The sequence below is a fragment of the Colossoma macropomum genome, unplaced genomic scaffold (genome assembly GCF_904425465.1).
Source record: "Colossoma macropomum unplaced genomic scaffold, Colossoma_macropomum, whole genome shotgun sequence".
NCBI lineage: Eukaryota > Metazoa > Chordata > Actinopteri > Characiformes > Serrasalmidae > Colossoma > Colossoma macropomum.
Genome location: NW_023494790.1, coordinates 1,824,358 through 1,851,353, shown reverse-complemented (window position 1 = coordinate 1,851,353; position 26,996 = coordinate 1,824,358). Strand labels below are relative to the sequence as shown.

The window sequence follows — 26,996 nt, the reverse complement described above, 5'->3', positions numbered from 1 at the left end:
AACACGAGGAGGTGCTGCTTCACTCGCAGAGCCTTCGGCCACAATACTGCAACCTTTTCTGGGATTAATATCACTTTAATGTCGTATTTTTTTTCTCTAAATATTACGACTTTTTATTCTCAAAGTCTACTATTTTTATTTTTATCAACAGTGGCCCTAAAACGCCGTCGTACAAACTGGCTCTGGTATAAGTTTCCGTTATTTAGTAGCTACATTAGCCTCATAGCTTCAGTGCAAAACTAAAGCAGCAATCATGTCCTGGTTGATTTGCCTTAAACCGTGTAAACTTGATTTTTCTTTACCAAACTATCGCTTTAACTTCAAATTGGGATGATTTATTTTGAGCAAAACAAACCCAGCAAGAATAAAAGTATTTTAATAAAGCCCTTTCTTTATGACTTTGGGTCAGGTTTGCATCACCATTTTTTATTATTTTAAAAATGTTTTAATAAAATCAGAGCCCAGAGCTGATGAAGGAGAGAAAAAACAGAGAGAGAGAGAGAGAGAGAGAGAGAGAGAGAGAGAGAGAGAGAGAGAGAGAGAGAGAAAGAGAGAGAGAGAGACGCTCCCAATCTTGCTCAATCAAAAACGAGTTCAAGTGATTGTATTTAAGAATGCCCTCAAAAGGAACTGTAAACAAACACAGAGGCACACGAGTCGCAGCGCAGGCATCTGGTCAGGGAATTTAAGTGAGAGAAAAAGAGAGATGGAAGGACACTGAGCTGGAGAGGAGAGGAGATGAGTGTTAATGAAAGTCCGGTTTTTCGGGGAAGGTGCATCCAGAGCGCTGGATGATGATGTTGGCTGCGTAGTGACCTGCATGAATGCACTGTTCCAGAGATTTCTCCTGAACCAGCTCTGACAGGAACCCTGTAACACACACACACACACACACACACACACACACACACTGATCAGGCGTAACATTATGACCACCTCCTTGTTTCTACCCTCATTGTCCATTTTATCAGCTCCACTTACTATATAGGTGCACTTTGTAGTTCTACAGTTACAGACTGTAGTCCATCTGTACTGAGCAGGTACTATTTGGGTGGTGGATCATTCTCAGCACTGCAGTAACACTGACGTGGTGGTGGTGTGTTAGTGTGTGTTGTGCTGGTACGAGTGGATCAGACACAGCAGTGCTGCTGGAGTTTTTAAACACCGCAGTGTCACTGCTGGACTGAGAATAGTCCACCAACCAAAAATATCCAGCCAACAGCGTCCTGTGGGCAGCGTCCTGTGACCACTGATGAAGGACTAGAGGATGACCAACACAAACTGTGCAGCAGCAGATGAGCTATCGTCTCTGACTTCACATCTACAAGGTGGACTGACAAGGTAGGAGTGTCTAATAGAGTGGACAGTGAGTGGACACAGTGTTTAAAAACTCCAGCAGCACTGCTGTGCCTGTGTCGGCTTTAATGACGTATAACCTTCTCTGTGTCGGATTCCTTAAACTTTCATATGATGTGGAAACAAGCAGAGATTTTTGAGCACAAATGATGATTCAGCTTCAGTCAGTGAAATCAAGCACCACCCTACCAGCACCTCATTTGCATATTATTTACATGAAGCACACCCTAATTCATGTAGATGTTTCAGTCGGAAGCCACTAAAGCGACAGCATCCAGCAGCTTGCGAGCCAATGGCTGTGCTCACAGGCAGAGTTTGAGGTTGAGCACTGCTCCCCCTACTGACCAAACTTTATAGTGTTAAAATCTTGACAACTGGAAAGAATAAAACTGAAATAAACAAAAACTCCTTTGTTAAGATGGCAGAATGATGTCATGTGATCATTTTTCTAAACTAACATATTTGAAAACCATATTACTGTGTTCTGCAATTTTGTGGGCGGAGTCAGTAGCATAAAACAAAATCAGTGTAATACGTATAATAATAGTGCAATAAATGGAACAATAAACAGTTGCAGTCTTTGTTTATATCAATGTGCATGTACATATAAGCGCATTCACTTTTGTACTGGGTTGCCAAAATTATGAGTACAGTTGTTATTTATGTTTTATTGGTAATTTAGATAATATTGACAGTAGTTTTGCTTAGTTAACCACAAATCAAGCATTTTTTTTCAGGTTACTAAACTATTACGATTAAATTTGCACACTCCTCCCAAACATGTCACAATCAGATTTGACCGCACACTTTGATGAATGACTGCTGATGTTTAGTTAGGAGAACTGCTACTCATGGGTTGGTCACACACTAGAGGGCGCTCCTGAGTGAGTCCAAACTAAATGCATTCCTATGGCGCTTTTGTGCAAAATCATAGTTCGGAAAAACATTTACAGAGAAAAATCCACCAATTTTCTACACAAGAAAAGCATAAACAATTTTATATTTTTAAGTGCTTTTGAAAACCAGTTACAGGACCTTCTAACCATGGAAGATCATGAAGGATTTTACGGAATTGTTAAGGACAGTTTACTTAATAACGCATCAAATAAATGTACCTCCTACAAACGCATCTCCCGCTCCGTTAGTGTCCACAATATCATTCTGATCAATATCGATCACAGGAAACCTCGTCACCTTATCACCTGAGAGAATGGCAGAGTGAGAGAAAAGAGAGAAGAAAGAGTGAGAGGGGTTTTATTTAAAAAAAAGGAAAAAAATGACTACATTACTACAGACTAGTCTGTAGCTGTAGAACTACAGAGTGAGACTATACGGTCAGTGGAGCTGATAAAATGGACAGTGAGTGGAGAAACAAGGAGGTGGTTTTAATGTTATGGCTGACCTGTGCATAAAGCCACTGTCAGAACCTTGTATCTCCACTTTTGACATTTTGTTTTGATTACATAAGTTTGAAAACATCAGCTGCCCTTTATATGTGTAAGCATTTCACAATGAATGAATAGTTCAAATCACATTTCCATTTACCTCCATTATAAGCTTATGTTTTTTCCTTTGTGTGTGAAGTTATTATTTTGGAGGTCCAACGTTTTTCTCCGACAGTGATGATTCAGGCTTATAAGTTCCCTTAGAATGGATACAGTACTGGACAAAAGTCAGAGACCACCTTTCACTGACTAACTTCCAGTCAAAACAGCCATCAAGTACAAATTCAGGAGATTCAGTTCCTCAAAGAATCTGCAGACACGCCTCCAAAGCTCAGTCTTAGAAGCTGGTTGATCATTTTCTGAAGTAATCAAACACATTCAGTGGTGTTAAGGTCTGGACTCTGGGGTGGTCAGTCCATTGTTCAGCTTCTTTGTTTGATGTGTCCGTCTCCTTTTCTCAGTGAGGTTCTTCTTGATCAGCTACACATCCTTTCAGACCCACAGCGCTGAGTCGTCTTCTCACAGTGGAAGGATGGACAGAAACACCTGTGGATGTTTTCAGATCTGAAGCAGCTTGATTTTCTCCTCTCTCTCAGAGATGAAAGCTTTAAGTGCTGCTTATCTGATGGGGGCAGTTTTGGGGTCGACCAGCTCTTCCAGGTGGTTGTTAGGAGCCACATTTTCTCTGTAGCTTTTAGGTTTTTTCATTTATTTTCCTTTAACTTTCTCTTTCCTTATGCAAGCGGATTATCTAATCTTCTAAATAACTAAAATTCTGAACAATGTTTGCTAAATGGCTGCTTTGACTGGACAATAAGAGTAAGAGGGAGAGAGCGAGAGTGTGAGAGACACTTACCTACAGTCGCTACCGTGTCGTCTTTGCCCTGAGTGAACACTATGATCCTCTGTCTGTTCTTATTCACTTTGGGGAGGAGCTGGACCTTCCGCGCAATCTCCTCTATATCGTCTGTCTACATACACACAGACACGACAGGACGAGGTTAGAACTCATTTACAGTACTTTATTGTGGGTTTGAGGGAGAGACAGCTCTGTAAGTATTTGGGCGTGTACTCACCTCAAAGCCCTGCTCTTTGGCAAACATAGCTGCCTCCTGCGGAAACAGCACAAGAACAGCAGTTCAGAGATAAAGCTGACGATCCATCTGATAATCAGAAACCTGAACGTGATTTCTCTTTTCATCCCTTTATCACTCTTTCTCCAGGAGTTTACCATGATTGTGGTGATTGTTTTTCCCAAAATGAAACAAATAACAACAACAAAACAATGAGCAACAGATGAGTGCAGTCATTTTGTAGTTTGCCATCAGCATCCAGACGAGCTCTGGGTCTAAACTGGTGGTGCTACCACTCGGGCTTCAATGTTGTGGGTACAGGTCAGGTTTGGGCTTCAATTTCATACCTGTGCAGAACTCCAGTACCAAAACTGGCAACTTCCCCAAAATACCCCACTCAAACCAGCAGGTTTTATCCAGCGGAGAAGAGACTAGACGAATAGTTTTCTTGGGTCCAATCTCATTTTCTCATTTCTTATTTTCACCCCTACCCCTTGTTTTCGAGTGTTGCCCCTTGAACTGAGTTCCAGGGTAGTGGTTGAGATCTTCCCTCTGAAATGGGACCCTCAAATAAAAAGAGCATCACTTCATTAACAGCTACCAGCGCTGCTCTGTAGGCGACCCTGCCAGTCTGCAGTGACAGCAGAGGAGGGTAAAGTTCAGCTCCTCACTGCTGGGCTTTAGTTACATTTAGGGCATCATATGATCTTCAAAGAGGGGGCAATTATTTATTATCACCCACCCCTAATTCTACAGTGATATGAAGCTGAAGTCAGATATTCGCCAGATTCTTGTTTGAATTTTCCCGTTTCACCTTAAATGGAGCAGCGGTTACATTCGGGTATCTCAGGCGTCAGAACTGCTGCAGTATTTAAGGTAGAACGGGAAAGTTAGCTAGCTAGCAAACAAGACATCAGCAAACTACTGCAATGTTTTTATGCTTATTATGAAGAAAATGACCATAATACACAAACAACATTAAACTAAAGATAATACAGTGATTATCATAATTTTTAATAGAGTTAATTCTCACATTTGTGGGTTTCTTTGGTCTCTTGTTCAGCCATCCTGTCGGTTTTTCTTTTTTCCTCATAACTCTCTGTTTGGAGTCTCTGAAAAACCTCAGTTTGGAGGGTCATCTAGCCCCAACACTTCACTCTACACCTCTATTGCAACTAAAATCAGGACACCCTACCCCCATGCGCAAAACGGAGGGGTAGGGCTTTAGAACGACTTCATTCACTCTATTAAAATGGTGGGGGCGGGACAAAACGTTTCGGTTGCGGGCGGGAGCGGGACTGATTCTGATTTCCTGCTTGAGCGGGACTGAAAAACGGACCTGCCATTTATTAATAACATTTTCACCATTGGAAACAGAGTTGGAACCACTCCGATGTCTTTTTACAGCCTTCTCCTGCTTTAGAGGCATCTGTCGGCGTCGTTTTTAGATCCTCAGTCAGCGCCATGGTTGTTGAATCTTAGCACAAGGTTTAAAACCTCAGAGCGCTCAGGAATTATCACCAGCTGGTAGTTTCTAATGATGATTCCTGACCCTTCTAACCAGCACTAACAAGTCAATTACGGCCTGAGGGGTTAATGAAGTTCACAGTTCACATTTTAGCTCCAACCTAACCTGATTATTTTGTAGCATGTCTGTCACCTGCAGCTGCAGCATTAAGAGGAGCTGGAATTTGGGAAGGAATCTGTTTGGCAGAAATGTGCGTATTTGTAAAGGATCTCTGTGGAGGGAACAGAACGTCTCGAGCTGAGCGTCACACCCACGTACCGTCTCGTTGCCGAACAGGATATCGACGTACGGCATGACCTTCATGAGGGGCTCCTTGAAGAACTGGCTGATGAAGGGGGCGGAGAGGTTCAGGCCGAAGATCTTGTTGTGTTCACATGCGTGTTTGACCACTTTCAGGATGGAGTCTGGAGACACGGTCAGGAAGAAACCCTAAAACACACACACACACACACACACACACACACGCACGCACACACACACACACGAAACATGAAACCTTCACACTTTATACAAGACAGTTTATGCACTTTTAAAAACGTTACCTGTGGCTAAGGACTGTTTAGCTAAGGCTGCTGTACTTTGTCTTTGTTTTCTTTCTTTGGACTAAATAGATTTGAAAACTCTGACCAAGGATCTACAGTAACCTCTGATGGAGTACAGAGACCTACAGTGCCCTCTGGTGGAGTACAGAGTTCAGACACTTCATGGTTCTTCAATATAAGAATGTAATAGATTACAGACAAGCTAATCTGAATATTAAAAATTATAATTCACATTTTTTTAACTTACATGAGTACTCTCATATTTTTTTAAAAATCTGAAAATTATGTATTCCTCATTTCACTTACAGCGATGTAGTAAACTCTAGCTTTCTCCACCAAGCTCCAGTTCTTGTCCAGGTCCAGGTGCTTCTCCTTTTTGTAGCAATTTGCAGCTGCGAGGTTCGCAATTAAAGATCTGCACACAAACACAAATTCAACACTTCATTATATATATGTCTATACACTCACTGGCCACTTTATTAGAAACACCTACCTTGTGCTTCTACTTACTGGCCACTTTATTAGAAACACATACCTTATGCTTCCACTAACTGGCCACTTTATTAGAAACACCTACCTTGTACTTCCGCTCACTGGCCACTTTATTAGAAACACCTACCTTGCGCTTCCACTAACTGGCCACTTTATTAGAAACACCTACCTTGCGCTTCTACTTACTGGCCACTTTATTAGAAACATGTACCTTGCGCTTCCACTCACTGGCCACTTTATTAGAAACACGTACCTTGTGCTTCCGCTCACTGGCCACTTTATTAGAAACACCTACCTTGTCCTTCCACTAACTGGCCACTTTATTAGAAACACGTACCTTGTGCTTCCACTAACTGGCCACTTTATTAGAAACACCTACCTTGTGCTTCCACTCACTGGCCACTTTATTAGAAACACCTACCTTGCGCTTCTACTTACTGGCCACTTTATTAGAAACACCTACCTTGTACTTCCACTAACTGGCTACTTTATTAGAAACACCTACCTTGTGCTTTCACTCACTGGCCACTTTACTAGAAACACCCACCTTGTGTCACTTGCCTTGTACTTCCACTGATCACCTATGAAGGACTAGGATGACTAACAAACTGTGCATCAACATATCAGCTACAGACTAACTGTTACACCTGCAAGGTGGAGCCACAAGGAAGGGGTTTCTGATAAAGTGGACAGGGGGTCTAGGTGTGTGACAGTGATTTCTGACCTGTTGTCTCCAGTAATGCAGGCAGCACAGGTTCCTGTGGGTTCCTCAGTCTGTTCGTAATAATGTGCGTCCACGTGAGCCTCCGCAGCCTTCTGCTTCAAAATCTCACCAAAGTGGTCCTTCCCTATGCAGCCGAAAAACGTGGCCACCTTATGGGGCTCCTGGATCATCCACTGTGGAGAGACGACAACAAACACGCATCGGTCAGAACGGCACAGGTAAACACACCATGGGGCCAAATCACCAGACGCCAGCTACTATTATGAAAGGTACTGGGGCAGGTAGAGGGTCTTACAGTGCATGGACTACATTAGGAATGTGCTTTTAAAAACTAATTTGATATTTGACCATCCGTGAGGGTTCATGAGCGGATATCCAGTTAACCCTAATCCTAGGTGGTATAAACATTAATAACAGGTGGTTGTTAGGAGCCCCATTTTCTCTGTAATTTAATGTACGTGACAGAAATGGGCGAGCCAGCTGAGGCGAGTTTGAGTAGCTGTTTGTGTGAATGTTAGTGTTTCTTTGAAGGAAAACAATCCCAGTGGCTCCTTTAGGAGCAGCTTTTATTGGGAGGACTCAGCTGTAACTCAATGGATTCAAGATTGGAAGGATGGAAGAGTTGAAGTGGCAGCATGTGCACAAAAGTAAAGAGTGGACACATTAAATACTGATAGATTTAATGTTATGTTTCCCTGTAGAGGCTTCTGTGTTTTTGTTAAATATGTATGAGTGAGAGAAACGGAAACAAACCTGTGCGATTTTGACCGAGTTCTGAGTGGAGCCGCCTGCATGATACTCAACTTTACTCTTCTTCACAATCTCCTCAAACCTGAAACAAACAAACAAGAACAACCACACTGGCTGAAGCTCATTAAACAGCTGGCAAATGTCACTAAACTCTGTTATCCAGCTCTAAACTTCCAGAATAACTCAGATAAGCCCAATGGGTCGTCCCTCAAACTTCCTGCCTTTTAATGCTGACCTCAACCACACTGACCCATAAACCAACCCATATTCTCTCAGGTTGTTATTTAATATGCCTTATTAATCTTCTTATCAAAGAAGTGAGCTGGTCTGAGTTTCAGGTCACATTTGTTATACTCTAATTTTAATAACCATACAGTCGAAACTTCTCACCCACTGACGAATCCAAGTGAGAGGAAACGTGTATACAGTTTAATAACCTGATGAACACTCATACATTTAAACAGCCCCACTGCTGTACACTGTCAGTCTGTGAATCTTAATATTCAGTAACATCAATGCGCCAGCAGGTGGCAGCACAAAGTCTTAAAGTGCAATTGCATCAATTTTTTAAAAATTCTGGTTAAGTTCTAGAGAAACTTACAGAGCCAGAACTGTCCACAGTGGTGGTGATAGGAACCAGACGTCCACCTCTAAAAGCTCCCCACAGAAAGTTACTACATGAAATGGTTATGAATTCACTGCCTGATGACTGAGACACTGTTTTATGATAGTTTTGAGATGATTTTGGCCTAAAATGACAGGCCTGAAATTCCTGTTTTATGTGTTCCCAAAGAAAACTTATTATTTCAGATTTTCCACTATTTTCCATCATCAACATTCCATATAAGCTCAGAAGACTCGTGTAGGTTCACTGGTGGTTCTGGATAGTAAATAAAATGTCTATATTTGTGTTGTAGTCACGGCGACCCCTGGTTCCTATCACCACCACTGTAAAAAAAAGTCTCTGCAATGAACTACAGCTGGAACTAGCGATGATTTTCATTGCCGATTAATCTGTCGATTATTTCCTCAACTGTTCAGCCTATAAAATGTCAGAAAGTGTTGAAAAATGTTGGTGTTTCCCAAAGCCCAAGATGACATCCTCAAACATCTTTTGTCCACAGCCAAAGATACTCAGTTTACTGTCACAGAGGAGTAAAGAAATAAAAATATTCAAATTTAAAAATCTGAAAATCAGAGAATTTTTACTTTTTTCTTAAAGAAAAACTAAAAATAGGAGGCAATTAATTTAATAGTTGATGATTACTCAGTTAATTGATTGACTGTTTAATTGTTGCAGCTCTAAAATGAACCATTTCACACCAAACCAACACAGTTTTAACACTAAATTCTTTGTGTTAGAACTGAACTACTACATTGCAGTTAATTAATTAATACATCGCAGTACTACACTGCATTAGTCAACGGTTTACTGTATTGTTATGATCAATTTTATCATCATGATACACAACAGGCTTTTCTGAGCACATTACAGACATCATCAGTACTAAAAGAACATGTTCCATTGCAAAGAGAACATAGTTATGCCTGTTTAATTGGTGTTGGTGCAGTACAGACTGTTAAATATGAATGAAACATCAGTGTCATTTGTCAAAAAAGGTCACTTTTGAGGGATGTTTTTAAATGCAGCGCTACTACTGAACCGCATCTGTATGTCAGAATATCACGATACATATTGTGCATCTGTATCATGATATTTATGCCATATCGTCCACCTCTACACTGTATATTCACAGTGCAGTGTTATTACTGCAGTCTACCTTAGTCCTTATTCCCGGTCGGGACTTTTTGGTGCTGTTCTTTATTTATTGTTACTCGTTATCTGACGTACTTGTCTAGTATGTGAAACAGCCTTCTTACGTGCGCAATACCTCCCTCCCTTTTTGCCCCCTGTGTACTGTTATTTATAGTTATATCTTTATATGTAGTGCATGAATTTCACTGCATTTTGAACGTTCTGTATTCTGACAACATGATGATAAACCAATCTTGAAATCTTGAATTTCTTAATTCTCATAAATATAAAAGGACTATTGAAACTCAAAAGCATATCAAGGTATTTCAGCATCTTAGTGTAATAAGCAGGGCTGAACGTTTTAAGGGAAATATCTATCTAAATGCGATTTTTCTGACTAATACTGCGACTGCAATTAAACTGGTGATTATTTTCTATACATTAGGGTTCCGGCTTTTTATTTATTTATTTTTACCAAAAAGACCAAACATCCACTTTTTCTGCCTTTTTCTCGACCCCTGAGTGCAGTATGTCAGACAGCCAGTAGGTTGTGGTTGTGATGTCACAACAAATGGATGTTTGGTTGCCTCCGATTGGTCTAACTCACCTACAGGCAGTTCACAAGCTCTGTTTTAATAGGTTAAACTTCCCACTGAAAATGTTTTTGATCATGTAGGCTATAATTAAAAAAAAAAAAGATTTGAAAATTAAATTGCAATTTCGATATAAACACGATTAATCTTCAATCTACGTAGTCATGACGAAGCCCTCCGAGGTGAATCAACCATTTAAAAAGCAGTATGTAAAATATCAATCAGGCACTGCGCAAAACTAGGCACTAAAAGCACAACTGTGAACGTAACCACTCGAAACACACAGCCGAGTGTTTAAAACACACTCTTTCACAGGCTCTGGGGTCAGAAGCGCTGCATTAGGAGAACTGGCATGCAGAGAATTTCAGTGCTGACTCAGGATTTCCTGTGTGATTTCAGTACATCCTGTTGTCAGCAGGCCTGGCACGTGAGAAACAGCCTGTGCGAGCACAGTTACAGTGACAGCTTGGTGAAACGCAGTGTCTCCGCCCTTCACCCCGAATAACATGTCTGAGGTTTGCTTCGTTAATTTTGGACAGAAGTTATGAGGCTAATGCAGCTACCAACCAGGTCATTCTCAGGAAACTGTAAACCACATCCATAAACATTACGTCTTATACAACAGTTAGTTCCGGCCACGCGAGCTGATTGGTTGAGAAGCGTTCTAACTGTGCTGTTATTTCACCACAACATCACGTTTTTTTCACAAACACTATATCACTCCGCGGAGACGCCGTTGCTAAGCAACGACTTTGACAGCTGTAGGAGACGCTTAAGCCGTTTGAACGCTTTTACTTCTTACTTTGCCACAAACAGAAAATGGACACTTTTAAGATCACATTTGACCGACAGCCGATTTGGTCAGACTCTGAAGATGAGACGACACTAAATTCCCAAACTGTCACTGAGCAGCTTTTCAGTCAGCAGCTGTGACAGAAGAACAGCTGAACAACCTGGAATCAGCCAGAAATGAACCCAACACCATTCGCCAAACTAAATGGGCTGTAAGATGCTTTACAGACTGGCTGGAACAAAACAACATTAATACTGATCTGGCAAAAACTGACAAAACTGAGCTGAACTTGATATTGGGGCAGTTTTATGGCTGAGTCTGATTTGGTCAGACTCTGAAGATCAGACTACACGTTTGGCGAATGGTACTGGGTTCATTTCTGGCTGATTCCAGGTTGTTTAGCTGTTCTTCTGTCACAGCTGCAGACTGAAAAGCTGCTCAGTGGTGATGACAGTTTGGGAATTTAGTGTAAGGAGCTGGAGAACGAACTGCCAGCTGTGCAGCGAGTGGGCGGAGCTCGTTACTCTGACGTAGCAACAAGCTGCTCGTTAAGGAACTATAATTTGGTGAAGGAACTGCGAACATTAAAACATATTAAACGCCGCGTTCACGGCCCAGTTTATTAATTTATTACTGTATTTATTGAACTGTTGGATTAAAGCAATAGAACACTCGAGGAGTGTGTTATCGCCAATAACATCACGGCTGTGATGATCTGCGGTGACCAAATCACAGCCCGTGATGTTATTTTGTGATAACACTCTCCCTCTCGGCTCTACTGCTTAAATAAGCATCACACAGATAAGTAACAGTCATGTCTTTTAATAGACCGGTTTGAGCTCTGTAAGGTACAGCAAAACATTTGTGGAATTTTTCTGTTTTAACTTTTTTACCCAGATTCTCATCATCGCATTAAGTCCACATACGAGTTACTCATTCACGATTTTAGCATTTTTTTACATTTTTAATTACAAAAAAATAAGTTTGTATTATATTTAATTGCTGATTCTTTTTACACTAATGCTTTTCTTGTAAACTGTGAAGCAAAAAAAATAAAATGTTTTATGGCAGTAAATAAAAAAAAGTCAATGGCTGTCAATGTGCTGCAGTAATAAAATAATCACAAAAAAAGTCACAAAATACTATATCATTATTTTGCTATATATATATATATATATACACACACACTTTAAAATATTTTATATAAAGCTTATAACAGACATTATCATATATCTGAGCTTGTATCAGTTTTACAGTCACTCTTTCAGTAAAGAGTCCTGCATTGAGCTGCCGCCCCTGTTTTACATTCAACTATCCCAAACCAGCTTAGACTACGACTCATATTCACAGTCAGTGATGTATCAAGAACTTCCAGAAGGCCTAGATCAGGGTTTGGCAAAATGGGGCTCTTTTACTGCCCTGTTGCGGCTCCACAAAAATTAGATCTGTGGGTAAAAATAAAATAATCCTCCTTTACAGTAAAATAAAGCTCTGCTGATCGTCCAACACAGTTTGAACACTAATAACACAGATAACAGTCTCGCCTAGCTAGTAGTTAACGGCAAAGAGAGAGATTTAAGATGAACATCGATAATTTGGAGATGAATGGACTGATTAGTGTTTATAATCACTCCAGCTGGTTTCCTGATACGTTTAATCTGCAACGAGAAACTGACAAACAATAAGAAGTCGCGAGGCTAAAGTCAGTTTCTCATTCACCAGCTTCTTGTTCAAATTGTCCTGTTCCACCTTAAATGGTGCAGCGGTTACATTCTGGTGCCTCAGGCACCATTTAAGGTGGAATGGGAAAATTAGAACAAGAGGCTGGTGAATGAGAAGCGACTTCAGCCTCGTAAAAAGTTAAACGATGAGAGACATTTTATAGGAAACATTTGAGGAAAAGTTTCCTGCTGGAGATGTGAGAAAAGCAGCTATAGCTGAGCTAAAGCTTAAAGCAGAGAAAGTAAGTCTGTGTTTTCGTTTATATTTTTTAGTCCATACTAATACATCAGCACATACTGAGACATGTTTACAGCCAAGATGGGAAAATGGAAATACAATATTGTGGCTCCCAAGGTGGTTTGATTTTTATTGAAAGGACAAAATGACTCTTCTTAACATTTGGGTTACGACTCCTGGCCCAGCATTTTTCCACAGAAAATTTATCCCACTGTAACTCAAAGCATGATTGGTTGATTTAGTCACTTCCTACTTATATTGGTAGTTAGTCTAATGGGTGAGGCCTTCAGTCTCTCAGCTGCATCAGTCACTCAGCTGCATCTACCTAAATTCCATAGAGAGAACAATCCTGACTGGATAATTTAGGATGTTTTAACTCTTTTTTCCCTTTCCAACCAAAACTTAACACAACTCAGTAATATCCTGAAACAGTATTACTACAGTACTTGGAGTTTAAACATAAATATAAAAATCTATAAATGATGATAATTCTATTAAATTTTAAAAATTAGACGTTATTTTTGTATCTATAACTGATGCCTTCTCTGAAAAAGTCAACCTGATGATTCAGAGTGGAATTCTACACAATCACACATTCACACCAGCGCCCACTCACATCTCCCACTTCACAAGCTTCCCCGGCCAAAGACCGAGTAGGATGTGTTTATGATGTGTTTACAGGGACACGGTGCAGTGGAGGATTAGAGTCCAGAGGCATCTGAGCAACAGAGCAAATGGAGCACATGCACCCCCACTTTTATTAGAGGGGAGCAAACATACGGGCTTGTGCCTCATTTTATTCAAACACAAATTTGACTATGTATCAAAAACTATGTGAGCAAATGTATATTTATATTTATGTGTCTATGTATTTCACTGTTGTCGGAAGAAAACCTTGTATCTCCAAAATGGTAACTTTACAGGAGAAGGAAAAAACATACTTTACTTTTAATGTAAGTCAATGGAACCAGACTTTTTCCCAAGTCATTTTAGGCCGTTTCCTTTGGTCCAATCTCAACGAAATTTACATACAACATAAAGGGAAACAGGTATTTTCAAATTACGTCAAAAACTGAAAAATGACAAAAAAGGAGATGGAAGGTTTTGTTCTGAAAGCAGCAATTTGAATATTTATTTATGCATATTTTATGTAATTTTATAAGCCTCCTGTAATACAAAGCTGTCACTTTGAGAAGGAGATAAATGAAAATGCCTCAGAGTTCTGTTGAGATATTTAAACAGGAACAACAAAATGCCAGAGTGCATTAATTTACAATCATTCTATCCAGACTGAGGAGAAAAACTCTCAAATTGACTCCAGATTTTGATCATGTCAAAATAACAGGTTATGTTCTCAAAATAACAACTTACTTTTTAATTTTGATCATGTCGAAAAGATTTATTTTCTCAGGACTGATTATGTTGAAGTAATGGCTTGTTTACTTGAGAGTTTGAATGATTACATCAAAATAATGCTTTATGTTCTTGAAATTATGACTGATTGCCAAATTAACAGTTTCTATTCTAGAGAGTTTGACTGCTCTACCAAAATAACGGCTTACTTTCTCAAGGTTGAGGGATTATGTTGAATTAGTGGCCTATTGTATAAAATTATGACTCATTTGCCCAAAATAAAGTCTTATTTTCTGTAAATGATTGATTATTTTAAAAATAATGCAAAATAATGTAGCTTTTCCGCCAGTTTAAGTGGAACCAGGAGTTCAGGGGAAACTGTATAAGGATCACAGCCTGTTTTATTGACTTTGTCAAGGAACGTTTTTCTCTTCCAAAGTAAGGAGAGTCATTTTAGCCATCTTTCACCTCTAGTTATGTTCGTACGGAGTAACGAAGCTAGAAATTCTGTCCCAAATACGGCGGCCACAACAGAAAAATCACGTGACTGAAACACTCGGATATAATGCATACTGATACTGAAAGATACTGAACTTGACCAGATGAGCGCGTGCCTGGGAGAGGGGAGACTGGCAGTAGGAGCACTAGGTGGAGCCAGAGGAGCCTGATATTTTCAGATATCATGAGAGGAGTCTCATGATATCTGTCCCACTGACAGGCCTTAGCAACAGTTTTAGCATATATGGCAAAGTTACTGTTATACGGGTTTACAGAGGTTACCTACTGCAGCACTGAATCTATATGAGTGTAAGATGAGCTTCTTGTTTATCAGCGCTTTTCTGCGATGCTTCCTTGTGCTATAGCTGAGCTTCTGTTAGCCCGGCGGTAGAAACGGCTTTAGACGGCTGCAGTCGTCTTTCTAAGTTTACTGATTTGGACTAAATAAATAAGTATGTCTGACTAAAATGTGCGATGCAGGGTCTTCAGTGCCCTCTGGTGGGTGTTCTTCAGTATTACAATGAATAGACCTGACTTGCACATCAAAAATCCTAATTTATGGCTTAATCCCTCTACCACTTAGCCCTACCCCTACGTTTTGCACGTTCTTGTCTAGGAGTAGGGTGTCCTGATTCTTGTTGAGATAGAGGGGTAGGGCGAAGTGTTAGAGCTATATGACCCTCCAAATGGAGAGTTATGAGGAAAAAAGAAAAACCAGCAAGATGGAGAACAGAAGACCAAAGAAACACACAAATGTGAGAATTTTCTCTGTTAAAAATTATAATGATCATTGTATTATTTTAGTTTAATGTATTATGGTCCACATAATGAGCACAAAAAAAAAAATAAATAAATAAAAAATATCACTAGTAGTGCCGATGTTTAGCTAGCTAAATTTTCCCATTCCACCTTAAATGGTGCAGCAGTTACATTCTGGCTCCTCAGGCATCAGAACTGCTGCTCCATTTAAGGTGGAACGGGAAAATTTGAACAAGAATCTGGTGAATATCTGACTTCAGCTTCATATCACTGAAGAATTAGGGGTGGGTGATAATAAATAATTGCCCCCCTCTTTGAAGGCATATGATGCCCTAAATGTAACTAAAGCCCAGCAGTGAGGAGCTGAACTTTACCCTCCTCTGCTGTCACTGCAGACTGGCAGGGTCGCCTACAGAGCAGCGCTGGTAGCTGTTAATGAAGTGATGCTCTTTTTATTTGAGGGTCCCATTTTAGAGGGAAGATTTCAACCACTACCCTGGAATTCAGTTCCAAGGGGAAACACTTGAAAACAAGGGGTAGAGGTGAAAATAAGAATGGGACTGGACTCATCCCTAAAGTGTAGCATCAGAGACTCACAGAGCTTTGTGCTTCTCCTCAGCGAGGATCTGATCGTTGGGCTTCAGGCCGTACCTGCACAACACAGACAAGCACAGATATGATCAGCTACTAAAAAAAAAGCATCTGAAATTTCATTCAGACATGATCAATAATAATTTAATACCTGCTCGTGCTGAACATGAGGCTCATGTTTTCAAAAGATTAAATTAAATCTCAAAATTTCTTTAAATGCAATTTCTGCCTCAATCGTATGTGATCATATTAAAGGGCCCACTAGCTCCCACTAGCTCCCACTAGCTCCCACTAGCTCAACAGCTGCGGTTAAATGAACAGATCAGCAAAGAAGCAGTTTTGCATAATGGATTCTCGGTGAATGTTCACTGAGCCTTTATGATAAGGTGGACACTGATAGTGATTAAAAGCTACAGTTTGGCCACAAATCAAATTTTCTACAACTACTGTAAGCTAACGTAGCTTATAGAAGCCTTTAGCCCACCAATTAGCAGCATTTAATGGACAAAAGAGTGGTGAGTATCTAAAAACAGCAGCAGCAGCAGCAGCATGAATTCTGTACATACTTTAGTCAATGTTTATAAATAAGGCCATGCTAATTGGAGGGTTATAAGCCTTCATTCCTTTCCCACTCACTGGCCACTTTATTAGAAACACCCACCTGGTTCCTCCAGTCACTGGCCACTTTATTAGGAACACCAACCTTGTACTTCCACTAACTGGCCACTTTATTAGAAACGCCTGCCTTGTACTTCCACTCACTGGCCACTTTATTAGAAACGCCTACCTTGTACTTCCACTAACTGGCCACTTTATTAGAAACGCCTATCTGGTTCCTCCACTCACTTCACTGAAAACACCTACCTTGTGCTTTCACTTACTGGCCACTTTATTAGAAACACATCCCTTATAGCTCCACTATGTAGGTGTACAGTTACAGACTGTAGTCCATTTGCTGCTGTACAGTTTAATCAGCCAATCTAACCCATTCATCAGTGGTCAGTTTGTGACCACAGGACCGCTGTTGTCTGGATATTATGTGGGTGGTGGTCCATTCTCAGCTCAACAGTTACACTGACACGGTAGTGTGTGTGATGCTGGTATGAGTGTATCAGACACAGTGGTGTCACTGGTAGGTTGATAGTGGACTGTACATCCAAAAATATCCAGAAAAGAGCAGCTCTGTGGTCAGAAACTGAAGACTAGAGGATGATCAAAACAAACTGTGCAAGAGATGAGCTCACACCAGCACAGAGAAGCTACAGGAGAGGGGTTTCTGATAAAGTGGCCAAGTATATATATAAATCATCAGTGAAGAGCAGATTTTTATGTATCAAGGTGAAGATGGGGCTGCTTGACCTAAGAGCATCTGCAAAACGTTCACTCAGGCTTGGACAGGGTCAGTGATGTTTAAGTGTTTGTGAAATTCAGTTACCAGGTTACTTACTTGTCCAGAAAATCTTTGTCCACAACAGCAGAGATATCCAACAAGGGATTCCCCATTCCAAACAGGGTATTCTGACTGAGAGAGAGAGAGAGAGAGAGAGAGAGAGAGAGAGAGAGAGAGAGAGAGATGAAACACAAAATACACAAACACAGTTGCCCCCCCAATATACACTGGGGACCAAAATCTGAGACCACTAGTGAAAATTCTTCTACTTAACTTTCTTTTCTAATTCTATCATCAGCATAACAATCTGAGTGAAAAGTAGATTGTTCAAAATAATGACATGAACTTCAGAATTTCGTAGTGTTTGTCCCCCTTCTGTTTTACTGACAGCGCACACTGGCACGACTCTGATCACTAACAGCGACAAAACTCTCTGATCAGCAGACCAAATCCGCCTGAGGGTCATCTGAACACGAGCTTCACTGTAAGAACTACAGCTAAAAACAAATCTGACCTTTTTGTACAAAGACCTTAAAGGGGAACTCCACCGAAAAATTCTGAACAATTCAGTGTGTGAGCCGTAAACAGAGAGATTCAGAGAGGTTTGGTGTGAAATGGTTCAGATGTCTTTACAGTGGTGGTGATAGGAACCAGGGGTCGCCATGACTACAACACAAATATAGACATTTTATTTACCATCTAAAACTCCCAGTGAACCTACACGAGTCTTCTGAGTTTATATGGAATGTTGATGATGGAAAATAGTGGAAAATCTTATAAAAATAAATAAAAAATAAATTTTCTTTGGGGACTATTTTGCCTCACAACACCCTGCATTTATCCCTCCACCATGAATGGATTAAAATAAATAGATTAACAAAACATTTTAGGCCAAAAGTTTCTCAAAACTATCATAAAACAGTGTCTCAGTCATCAGGCAGTGAATTCATAACCATTTCATGTAGTAACTTTCTGTGAGGAGATTTTAGAGGTGGACGTCTGGTTCCTATCACCACCACTGTGAACGGTTCTGACTCGGTAAGTTTATTTATAACAGAGCGTTTCACACCAAACCACTCTGAATGACTCCGTTTACATCTTAATCATTTAATTATATTGAACTTTTTTAAAAAAAAATCAGTGGAGTTTCCCTTTAACAAGATCAATTTCACAAATTTAAATTTGAATAGCGAGAATGCAACGTTTAGAATATTTTACTTTTCATAACTTTTTTAAAACTTCTGGACCCCATCGCATTTCGCTAAACAGTAAACTGGCCGGTCCGATTCTTAGGTCATGCTTATCCTCACCAACCACTTGGCTTGTTTCACCAGCTGTCTTACGTTTTAAGTGGGGAAGTTCAACCTAATAACACAGAGCCTGTGAACTGCCTATGGATGAGTTTGACCAATGAGTGACAACTGATCGTCCATATGTTGTGACATCACAACCACAACTTGGTGGCTGGAAAAGCGTCTGGCTGCACTCTCAGCCTGACATGCACCGCCTATTAACGACATCAGTGCCGCTCTGCCACGACAGTGTTTCTGTCGGTTTTATGAGCAAAAACAGTGAACAACGAACTGCTGGGCAACAAGGGTTACACTGAACATATACTAACATTTTTAATACTGATAATAATGCAATTAAATATAGTCGTTTTCAAAACAAAACCTACCATGACGATAAAACAATGTCAGGTTTATTTGCATAAAAAAACAAACAGCCTGCTGAAACTCATGAAAGCCATGCTGAAGACGATTAGAACCGTTAGGAATAAAACCTGAGGGATTTGCTTCCTAACAGGAATTGGCTTGATGGTTGCCATTAGAGACCATTAGGAGACTATCAAACGTATCTGGAATCAGCCCCAAAACACCTGATTAAACGATCAGCATCCTTTACACTGTGATATCAACCCATCAGGAAAACACAGATACCATTAGCGACTACTGGACACCACCAGGAACCAACAGACACTTTTAATGAGTTCTATGATTTTTATTTTTTTAACAGTGAGGTGCATTAAATGTAACTCTCTCGCCATGTTATGGATGAAAAATGGATTAAGTGATGTCACTGAGCAGAAGCAGCCAAAAGTTCCCGTGCCGTTAGGCTGCTTCTGCCGTTGCAGCAGAGAGTGCATGTGCAAGTGACGCCACAGGGGCTGAGAGAGCATCTGTCTGAGAGTACAAGTCTGCAGCCAGACTCTGCTGGGGGTTTTCTGGCACCCTACATTAAGGGGTCGAGCCTGAACTCAAGCCAGGAAAAGCAGATATTCTGGTCTTTTTAGTAAAATAAATAAATAAATAAATAAATAAATATTTAAACCTCAATTTATAGAACATAATCGCAATTTAAATCGCAGTGGCAATACTAGTCAGAAAAATTTCAATATTTTATATTTTTTCCCAAATCGTTCAGCCCTACAGTCTCTCTCTGTTCAAGCAGAAACAGAGCGAAACACAACAACCAAGCGAAAGGAGGCATAACTGAGTGATGAAGCCCAGCTCACCAGTCCAGCTTATCAGCCTCCAGCTCTGCCAGCACTGTGTTCATACTCCCTGGATGGGCTTCCAGTCAGTGATGGACATGAGAACATTCCTCTGTGTTCATCTCTGTGTCGATCCACGCCAGCAGGTTCACGCCAGCAGATTCACGCCAGCAGGTTCACGCCAGCAGGTTCACGCCAGCAGGTTCACGCCAGCGGCATTTAGCGTGTGCGCCGACATTTGTTTTGGTTTGTCTTAGCAAGTTTTAGGCGAATGAACATTTGTCATTTTTTTGTGGGTTTCCATTAAATTTGCGATAAATTTGCGCTGGGCTAACGTTATACTTTAAGCTTTAGAATAAAACACATATAGAGATTCACAGGGTAAATATTACACAAACTGCAGCTTAATTAGTCTGAGTAAGCTAACGGGTTATGTAGACATATAGCTCAGTTAAACCCTTAATACGGGGCTTTATGTGGACACCTACATTACAGCGCAGGACTAAAAGCTTAAACTGAGCATAATATTAAACTTTAGGCTGAAACTAACTTCAGTTTTTGAACATATTCCTACTGACAAAAGACATAGAAACCTTTAAGTGTTTATTTGGTTTCTGATGGTTTTGTAATGTGTTTTAGTTCATGGTTTAACTGGTTAGCAGTGGTTGACCTGTATATTGGTAACGGTCTCCCTTCCTGAATGGTTATATGGCGACACAGAACCAGCACAGTCACTGTTTACATCACAGAGGTTATAAATGAGGAGACCGTCCACCGGCTGAAATATGACTGCGACGCTCGTAACACTCGGCTTTCCTATAAGGACTTTGTTTACATGCACAGTCGCACTGTCCTGCTGCGCATGAGCTCCACTGGCCTGAACCGCTGGAGAGAAACTGTGGGTGTAAATCTGCGGCTCTGCAGTCGGAACGTTCTCATGTCGAGTGCTGTGAAGCTCTGAATGTCGGAAAAGCTTTTCTAGATGCTGATTGGTCAGCTGTGATTACCTATAATGATCTTTCATGGCGCTCAGTGGAAACACTGATGGGTCTTTATAATAAATGTGTGATTTAAAACTGAAACACCCTGCGTAAAAGAGATGGTGTTCAAAGGGTTCTTTAGTAAAGAACATGGTTCTATATAGAACCATGAACCCTCAAAGAACCCTTTGCATGATAAAAATGGTTCTTTGCATCTATAAGCGTTCTTCAGAGTGATGGGAGAATGTGCTGTACATGCTTCTATATAGAACCTTTTGGGAAAGGGTTCTATACCGCATCAAAAAGGGTTCTTCTGTTATTACAATGTGAAGATTCACTCTTAAAGACAGTGTTTCACGGGTTCTTTAGTAAAGAAAATGGTTCTATATAGAACCATGAACACTCAAAAGAACACTTATGCATGATTAAAGAGTTTTTTGCATCATGAAACGGTTCTTTAGAATGATGGAAAGTGTGCATGAATGTGCTACAGATGGTTCTATATAGAACCCTTTGACACCGTAACACCCTTTTCAAAAAGGTTCTACATGGAACAATCTACAGCACATTCTCCATCAATCTGAAGAACGCTTTAATCATTGCACAGCGTTCTTTGAGTGTTCAAGGGTTCTATAGAGAACCATTTTCTTTACCAAGGAACGCCTGAAGCGTAATTTCTTTAATAGTGTTGTCACAGTAGAAGAACCATTTTTTGGTGCTATATAGAACTCTATCAAAAAGGTACTACACAGAACCATCTACAGCACATTGTCCATCAATCTGAAGAACGCTTTAAACATTGCATAGGGTTCTTTGAGTGTTCAATGGTTCTATAGAGAAGCATTTTCTTTACTAAAGAACTCTTGAAGCACCATCTTTTTAGGAGTGTTGTTACAACAGAGGAACCCTTTTGGGTGCTAAATAGAACCCATTTCAAAAAGATTCCACTTATAACCATCTACAGCACATTCAATCTGAAAAATCATTTAATCATGTAAAGGGTTCTTTGACTGTTCAAGGTTCTACATAGAACCATTGTCTTTACAACCCTTGAAGAACCATCTTTGTTAACTGTGTAGGTCAGAGGAGCGCTTGAGTGAATATACAACACCAGCTGTGTCTGTAGAGCCGCTTTCACTCATTTCTCAAGCTGTTGTGTTCAGTTCTGCAGGCTGTGCGTTTGAGTGAGGGATGTCAATCAACAGTGCTCATCAGAATATTAGGCCACGCCCACACCTTTCTCAGATGGGCCTCATCAGCAGTTTTAGAGCGTTTTATTATATTTATCTTGTTTTTTTTTCATTCAGTTTTGCAGGATAATTAATATAACACTCAATTTTATTAATAAAATATTTTCATTTGTGTTTACTTTTGTGTTTAATTGTGTCTAAAGTGTGAAAAGTAAATGACTTTCATCAATAATGCACTTCAGTGGAGGTGTTTGGAGGCATTTTGAGCATTTGGAAAGACTCAGAAAAGGATAAATCCACCAAAATGTTTCAGAAGCAAATGGAACTAGTTACTGCTAACGTGTGTGTGTGCGCGTGTGTGTGTCGGGTTTCAATGGGGTCTGGCGTGGTGAGCACATGGCAAAGTGCTGACCAAAGCCTTTGGTGTGTACACACTCACACATACCCACATATGCACATACATATACACACAAATGTAGAAAAAACCCAAACTATAAAATACATATATATAAAAATGAAAACACACATTCTAATAATAATCTAATAACAGATTCTAACAAATAACATTAATATAATATGCAGTGATTTAATGTATGTTAATGTGTTTGTTCAACCATTTCTAAACATATTAACTGTACTTAACATCTAATACCTGGTTTAGCTAATCAATACTTCATTAACTCAATGGGTTCGACTTTGTATCTCCAAAAAAAGCTAATTTTAAGTCAAAGGAAAAGATATACATTTTATACTCAATGTAAGTGAGTGTAAGATTTTATACTAAGCCATTTTGGACTGTTTCTACTGGTCAGACAGACAGACAGATAAAGAGAGACAGCAGATGTCACACAGTCCCACTCTTCATTATCAGTATATATTCCACAAGCCAGGATTTCTCAGTAAACAGGATAAATTACACCAAAAGTGAGGACTGTCCAATCAGAATGTCCTATAATTCTCCATCTATTGGTCAGCACTGAATTTGGGTTTGAGTTATCTGGCTAACTGAAAAATCCAGCTTTGTGAAATCATCCCCCACAGATGTACTTCACAATGAGGATTTCTGAGTTAGCCAGATAACTTAGGACTGTCCAATAGGAATGTCTCTCAGCTCATTTCCTACAGGACAGGCTCCGCTTTAGGCTTAGTAACTGAGAAATGCTGCTTTGTGAAATGACCCCCAACCAGGTGTGATACATATACATACATACATACATACACATACATACAAAAACACTTACATACATACACACACACACACACACACACAAACGCACACATATACACTTACATACATACACATAAATATGCACATATATTCTTATACATACATACACTTATACATACATACACACTTATAAAGACAAACATACATTATACATACACACATTTATATGTACGTACACACACAAACACACACAGGTATGTATACACACAAACACACACACACACTTATACAGACTTAAATATACATACATACATACATACACACTTATACATGCATATGTACATGCATAGAAACACACAGGCACATACTTATACATACATACACACATACAGAACTTATACACGCAGACACACATACACACACATACACACACACACACATACACACACACACACACACACACATATATATACATACATACATACATACTTATACATACATACTTATACATACATACATACATACATACACACACACATACAGAACTTATACATATATACATATATATACATACGTACCTTATTCTATTATACATAGAAACACACACACATACTTACACCTACACACACTCATACATAGAAACACACACACACACAAATACATACATACATAACTAACATGCACACTTTCATCTACATACATACAGCCGCGCGCGCCCTGTCACTCCGCGTCCGTGAACCTCTCGCGTTACCGGGTTAGCGACTCACCTCAATGTCGGCATGACGCCTCACCGAACCCTCAGAACCAAAACGGAAAACAAACAAATAAACAAACAAAACAAACGGATAAAGAACCGCTCCGTCCTCGCGCTGCACACCTCCGCACGAACACCAGCACCAACACCAGCACCAGCAGCAACAGCAGCGCGTGGTCTCTCGCGCGAAAGCGGAAATCGCGTAACTACGCTTTGCCTCAGCTGATTGGTTACATCGGCGGTGGGCGGATCGAACGGGATAATTATCGAAAAGTGATTGGCTAAAAAAAAAACATGCGTTTATTTTAGGCTAAAAAATAAATCGCCTTTTTATATTTAAAAAAAATAAATAAAAAATGCTTATAAATCAAACATAATCAAAAATAAAGTTCCTACATCGCAGATTTAGAGTATTTTTAAATGTCTTTTTTAAAGGCTTTGGTTCTGACAGATGGAGCCACGTGACATTTCAGCAAATCACCCGATTTTTATTTATTTATTTTCATTCTATTCTTGCACAAATCCCAAGATTATGGCCAGAATCTCATATATAATCGCTGTCCAGCTGTGACAGAGGCTAATAAAGAGCTTTTCTCTGTAAGCTGTAGTGTTTATGCTTAAAGAAATATAATTTCAGTGCATTTTTATATCTGAATAAAGGCTAATATTCCTGTCAAACCCCAAACTTTGGATATTTAAGACCGTAGGACATTAAACTAAAGTTGTGCACAATTAAAAAAGATCATACATACAGATTCAAGGGTTCTTTAGTAAAATTCTATAGTTCTATATATTCTTAAATGGTTCTTTTCATGGTGAAATGGTCCTTCAGAGTGAAGTACAGCACCAACAAAGGTTCTTCTATTGCTACAATGTATAAATATATATAACCATATACAACACATTCTCACCATTTCACCATGTTAAGAACCATTTAAGCATGAAAAGGCTCCATACAGAAAACTTTTCGAAAATAGGTTCTGCTGTTGTTACGATGTCAAGCCTGTAACAGTAGAAGAACCCTTTTTGGTGCTATCTAGAACCATTTGACAGAAGCAAACTTGAAGCAAAGGTGAATTAACAGCCCAATTAATGCACATGTTTAAGTCTTCTATCTGTTATTTATAGGAATGTCAGTTTTAATTTAACATCCTCATTACAACAGCCAAGCAGCATTTACCCTACACAGAAATGTGATACATGGCAAAAAATGGATTTCAAATATATGATATATTAGCATATATGGATTTCTCTTATAGTAGTCACATATGGACATATATATGTCACATATATGCCAACTCCAGTTCCATTCAAAACCTCCATTTAAATAGGGGACACATATTTCAGCCATTCATCAGCTTAATCAAACACATATGTGTAACACGTATATTTAAAAATATATGATAGAAAACATTATTTACATATGGATGGTGTATATTACTCATGTATACTAACTTTGTTTTATATTTTAAGGTTTTCATTTTGATTTTTAGCTATTAAAAAAACTTTTAGTGACATATGTATGATCCATGCATCAGAAATATATATATATATATATATATATATATGGTATGTTCGTGTATGAGCCGTCTATATTTTATATGCATGCATATGTTCACCCACCTATCAGACATATATCAGCTCCATATATTGTGCAGCTATGTCCAATATTTGATACTTTATTTATATATTTGATACCAACACAGACCAGCATGAATTCCTTGCTGGTCTTTACTGGTTTATGCTGGTGTAGTGCTAGCCTGGTGCTGGTTTACTTTTTTTTAATGATGTGTTTTAAATCTGATTATTTTATTATTATTTCAATCATTTTAATTAATTTTTGTTTCCTTTTTTGATCTTATCCTTCTTTTGTTTTATTTATTTTCTTTAGATTTTATTAACGTTTACATTTTAGTTACGCTTTAGTTGTTGTTTTATATTTTTTTACTTTTTTTTAAATATTTTTACTGTTTTTTATACATTTTTTACATTTTATTAATGTTTCATTTTTTTAAACTTACCTGATTTGAGTCACTTTTATTATTAATTTACCTTTCTTACACATTATCAATCTTTTTCCTGTGTTAACACGGCAACATTGTAAATGAGCGTCACCCCTAATGATCTCCGAGGTTAAATAAAGGTTGATTGATTGATTGAACTTCCTTTGCTGATGACCAACATACTAGCATCCAAAACAGCCTATGCGGGTTTTTCTAGCATTGTATGTAGCTACATATAAATATGTGTCTGACCCTTTTATGATATATGTGCATATAGGGCCTATATATCAGCTTTATGAGTATGCACGTGTAGATAGATTCCTTATATGATTACATTCTCTAGAATAAGTTGTGTCTATAATAAATCTAGTATTAGTGTAATTGTTAGTTCACTAAGAGCCAAAGGTGACCCTGCAGTCTCACTGACCCTGATTAAACAGGTCTGGCCAGCTGGTACAGACTGTCCTGCAGGTGAACACCCTGTCTTCCTGATGTAAACAGAGGCCAGTTATGAAAATCCGGTAAATCATTAACCAGATAATGCCACTGTATGTGTTTGTGTACAGTTAGCCACAAGCTAATACGCCTCATTCCTCTCCTTCCACACAGCGAACAGTGACCCAACCCTGATCTCTTTGCTGATTTGAATGTTAGCCACCAAAACATTTCCGAACCTGTGGTATTGTTCTGATATATATATTTAAAAACTCCTACCTCAGCTTGGTATCTGCTGCTTTTCTTGCCTTCTGTAACATGGCAGGGACTTTAAAACAGGGCCCTCCTCTAAAAATGAGCTGAATGCTAA

The 26,996-nt window shown here is 39.3% G+C and overlaps 1 protein-coding gene across 2 annotated transcripts; it reads right to left on the bottom strand.

The window, feature by feature from the left end:
• Positions 1-369: 369 nt before the first annotated feature.
• On the bottom strand, positions 370-26,996 carry adkb (adenosine kinase b). 2 transcript variants are annotated; one of them, XM_036571899.1, is made up of 11 exons: positions 26,906-26,996; positions 17,660-17,734; positions 16,219-16,272; positions 7,914-7,992; positions 7,161-7,333; positions 6,251-6,359; positions 5,661-5,831; positions 3,878-3,913; positions 3,658-3,772; positions 2,472-2,558; positions 370-870 (listed from the first exon to the last, which is right to left on the bottom strand). In XM_036571899.1, the coding sequence occupies exons 1-11, from the start codon at positions 26,944-26,946 to the stop codon at positions 746-748; spliced, it is 1,065 nt and encodes a 354-aa protein (XP_036427792.1). In that variant the 5' UTR covers positions 26,947-26,996; the 3' UTR covers positions 370-745. The 2 variants fall into 2 exon arrangements, with proteins under 2 accessions (XP_036427792.1, XP_036427793.1); XM_036571900.1 differs by lacking the exon at positions 26,906-26,996 and adding an exon at positions 24,202-24,368.

What these genes read in the sequence shown, in the direction of transcription:
- adkb (XM_036571899.1), bottom strand. Translation starts at nt 26,946, where the DNA reads ATGTTACAGAAGGCAAGAAAAGCAGCAGATACCAAGCTGAG. An exon ending in CCAAAGAGCAGGGCTTTGAG is followed by an intron (nt 3,773 to 3,877) that starts GTGAGTACACGC and finishes GTGTGTATGTAG; the next exon opens with ACAGACGATATAGAGGAGAT. An exon ending in CGACACGGTAGCGACTGTAG is followed by an intron (nt 2,559 to 3,657) that starts GTAAGTGTCTCT and finishes CCATTCTCTCAG; the next exon opens with GTGATAAGGTGACGAGGTTT.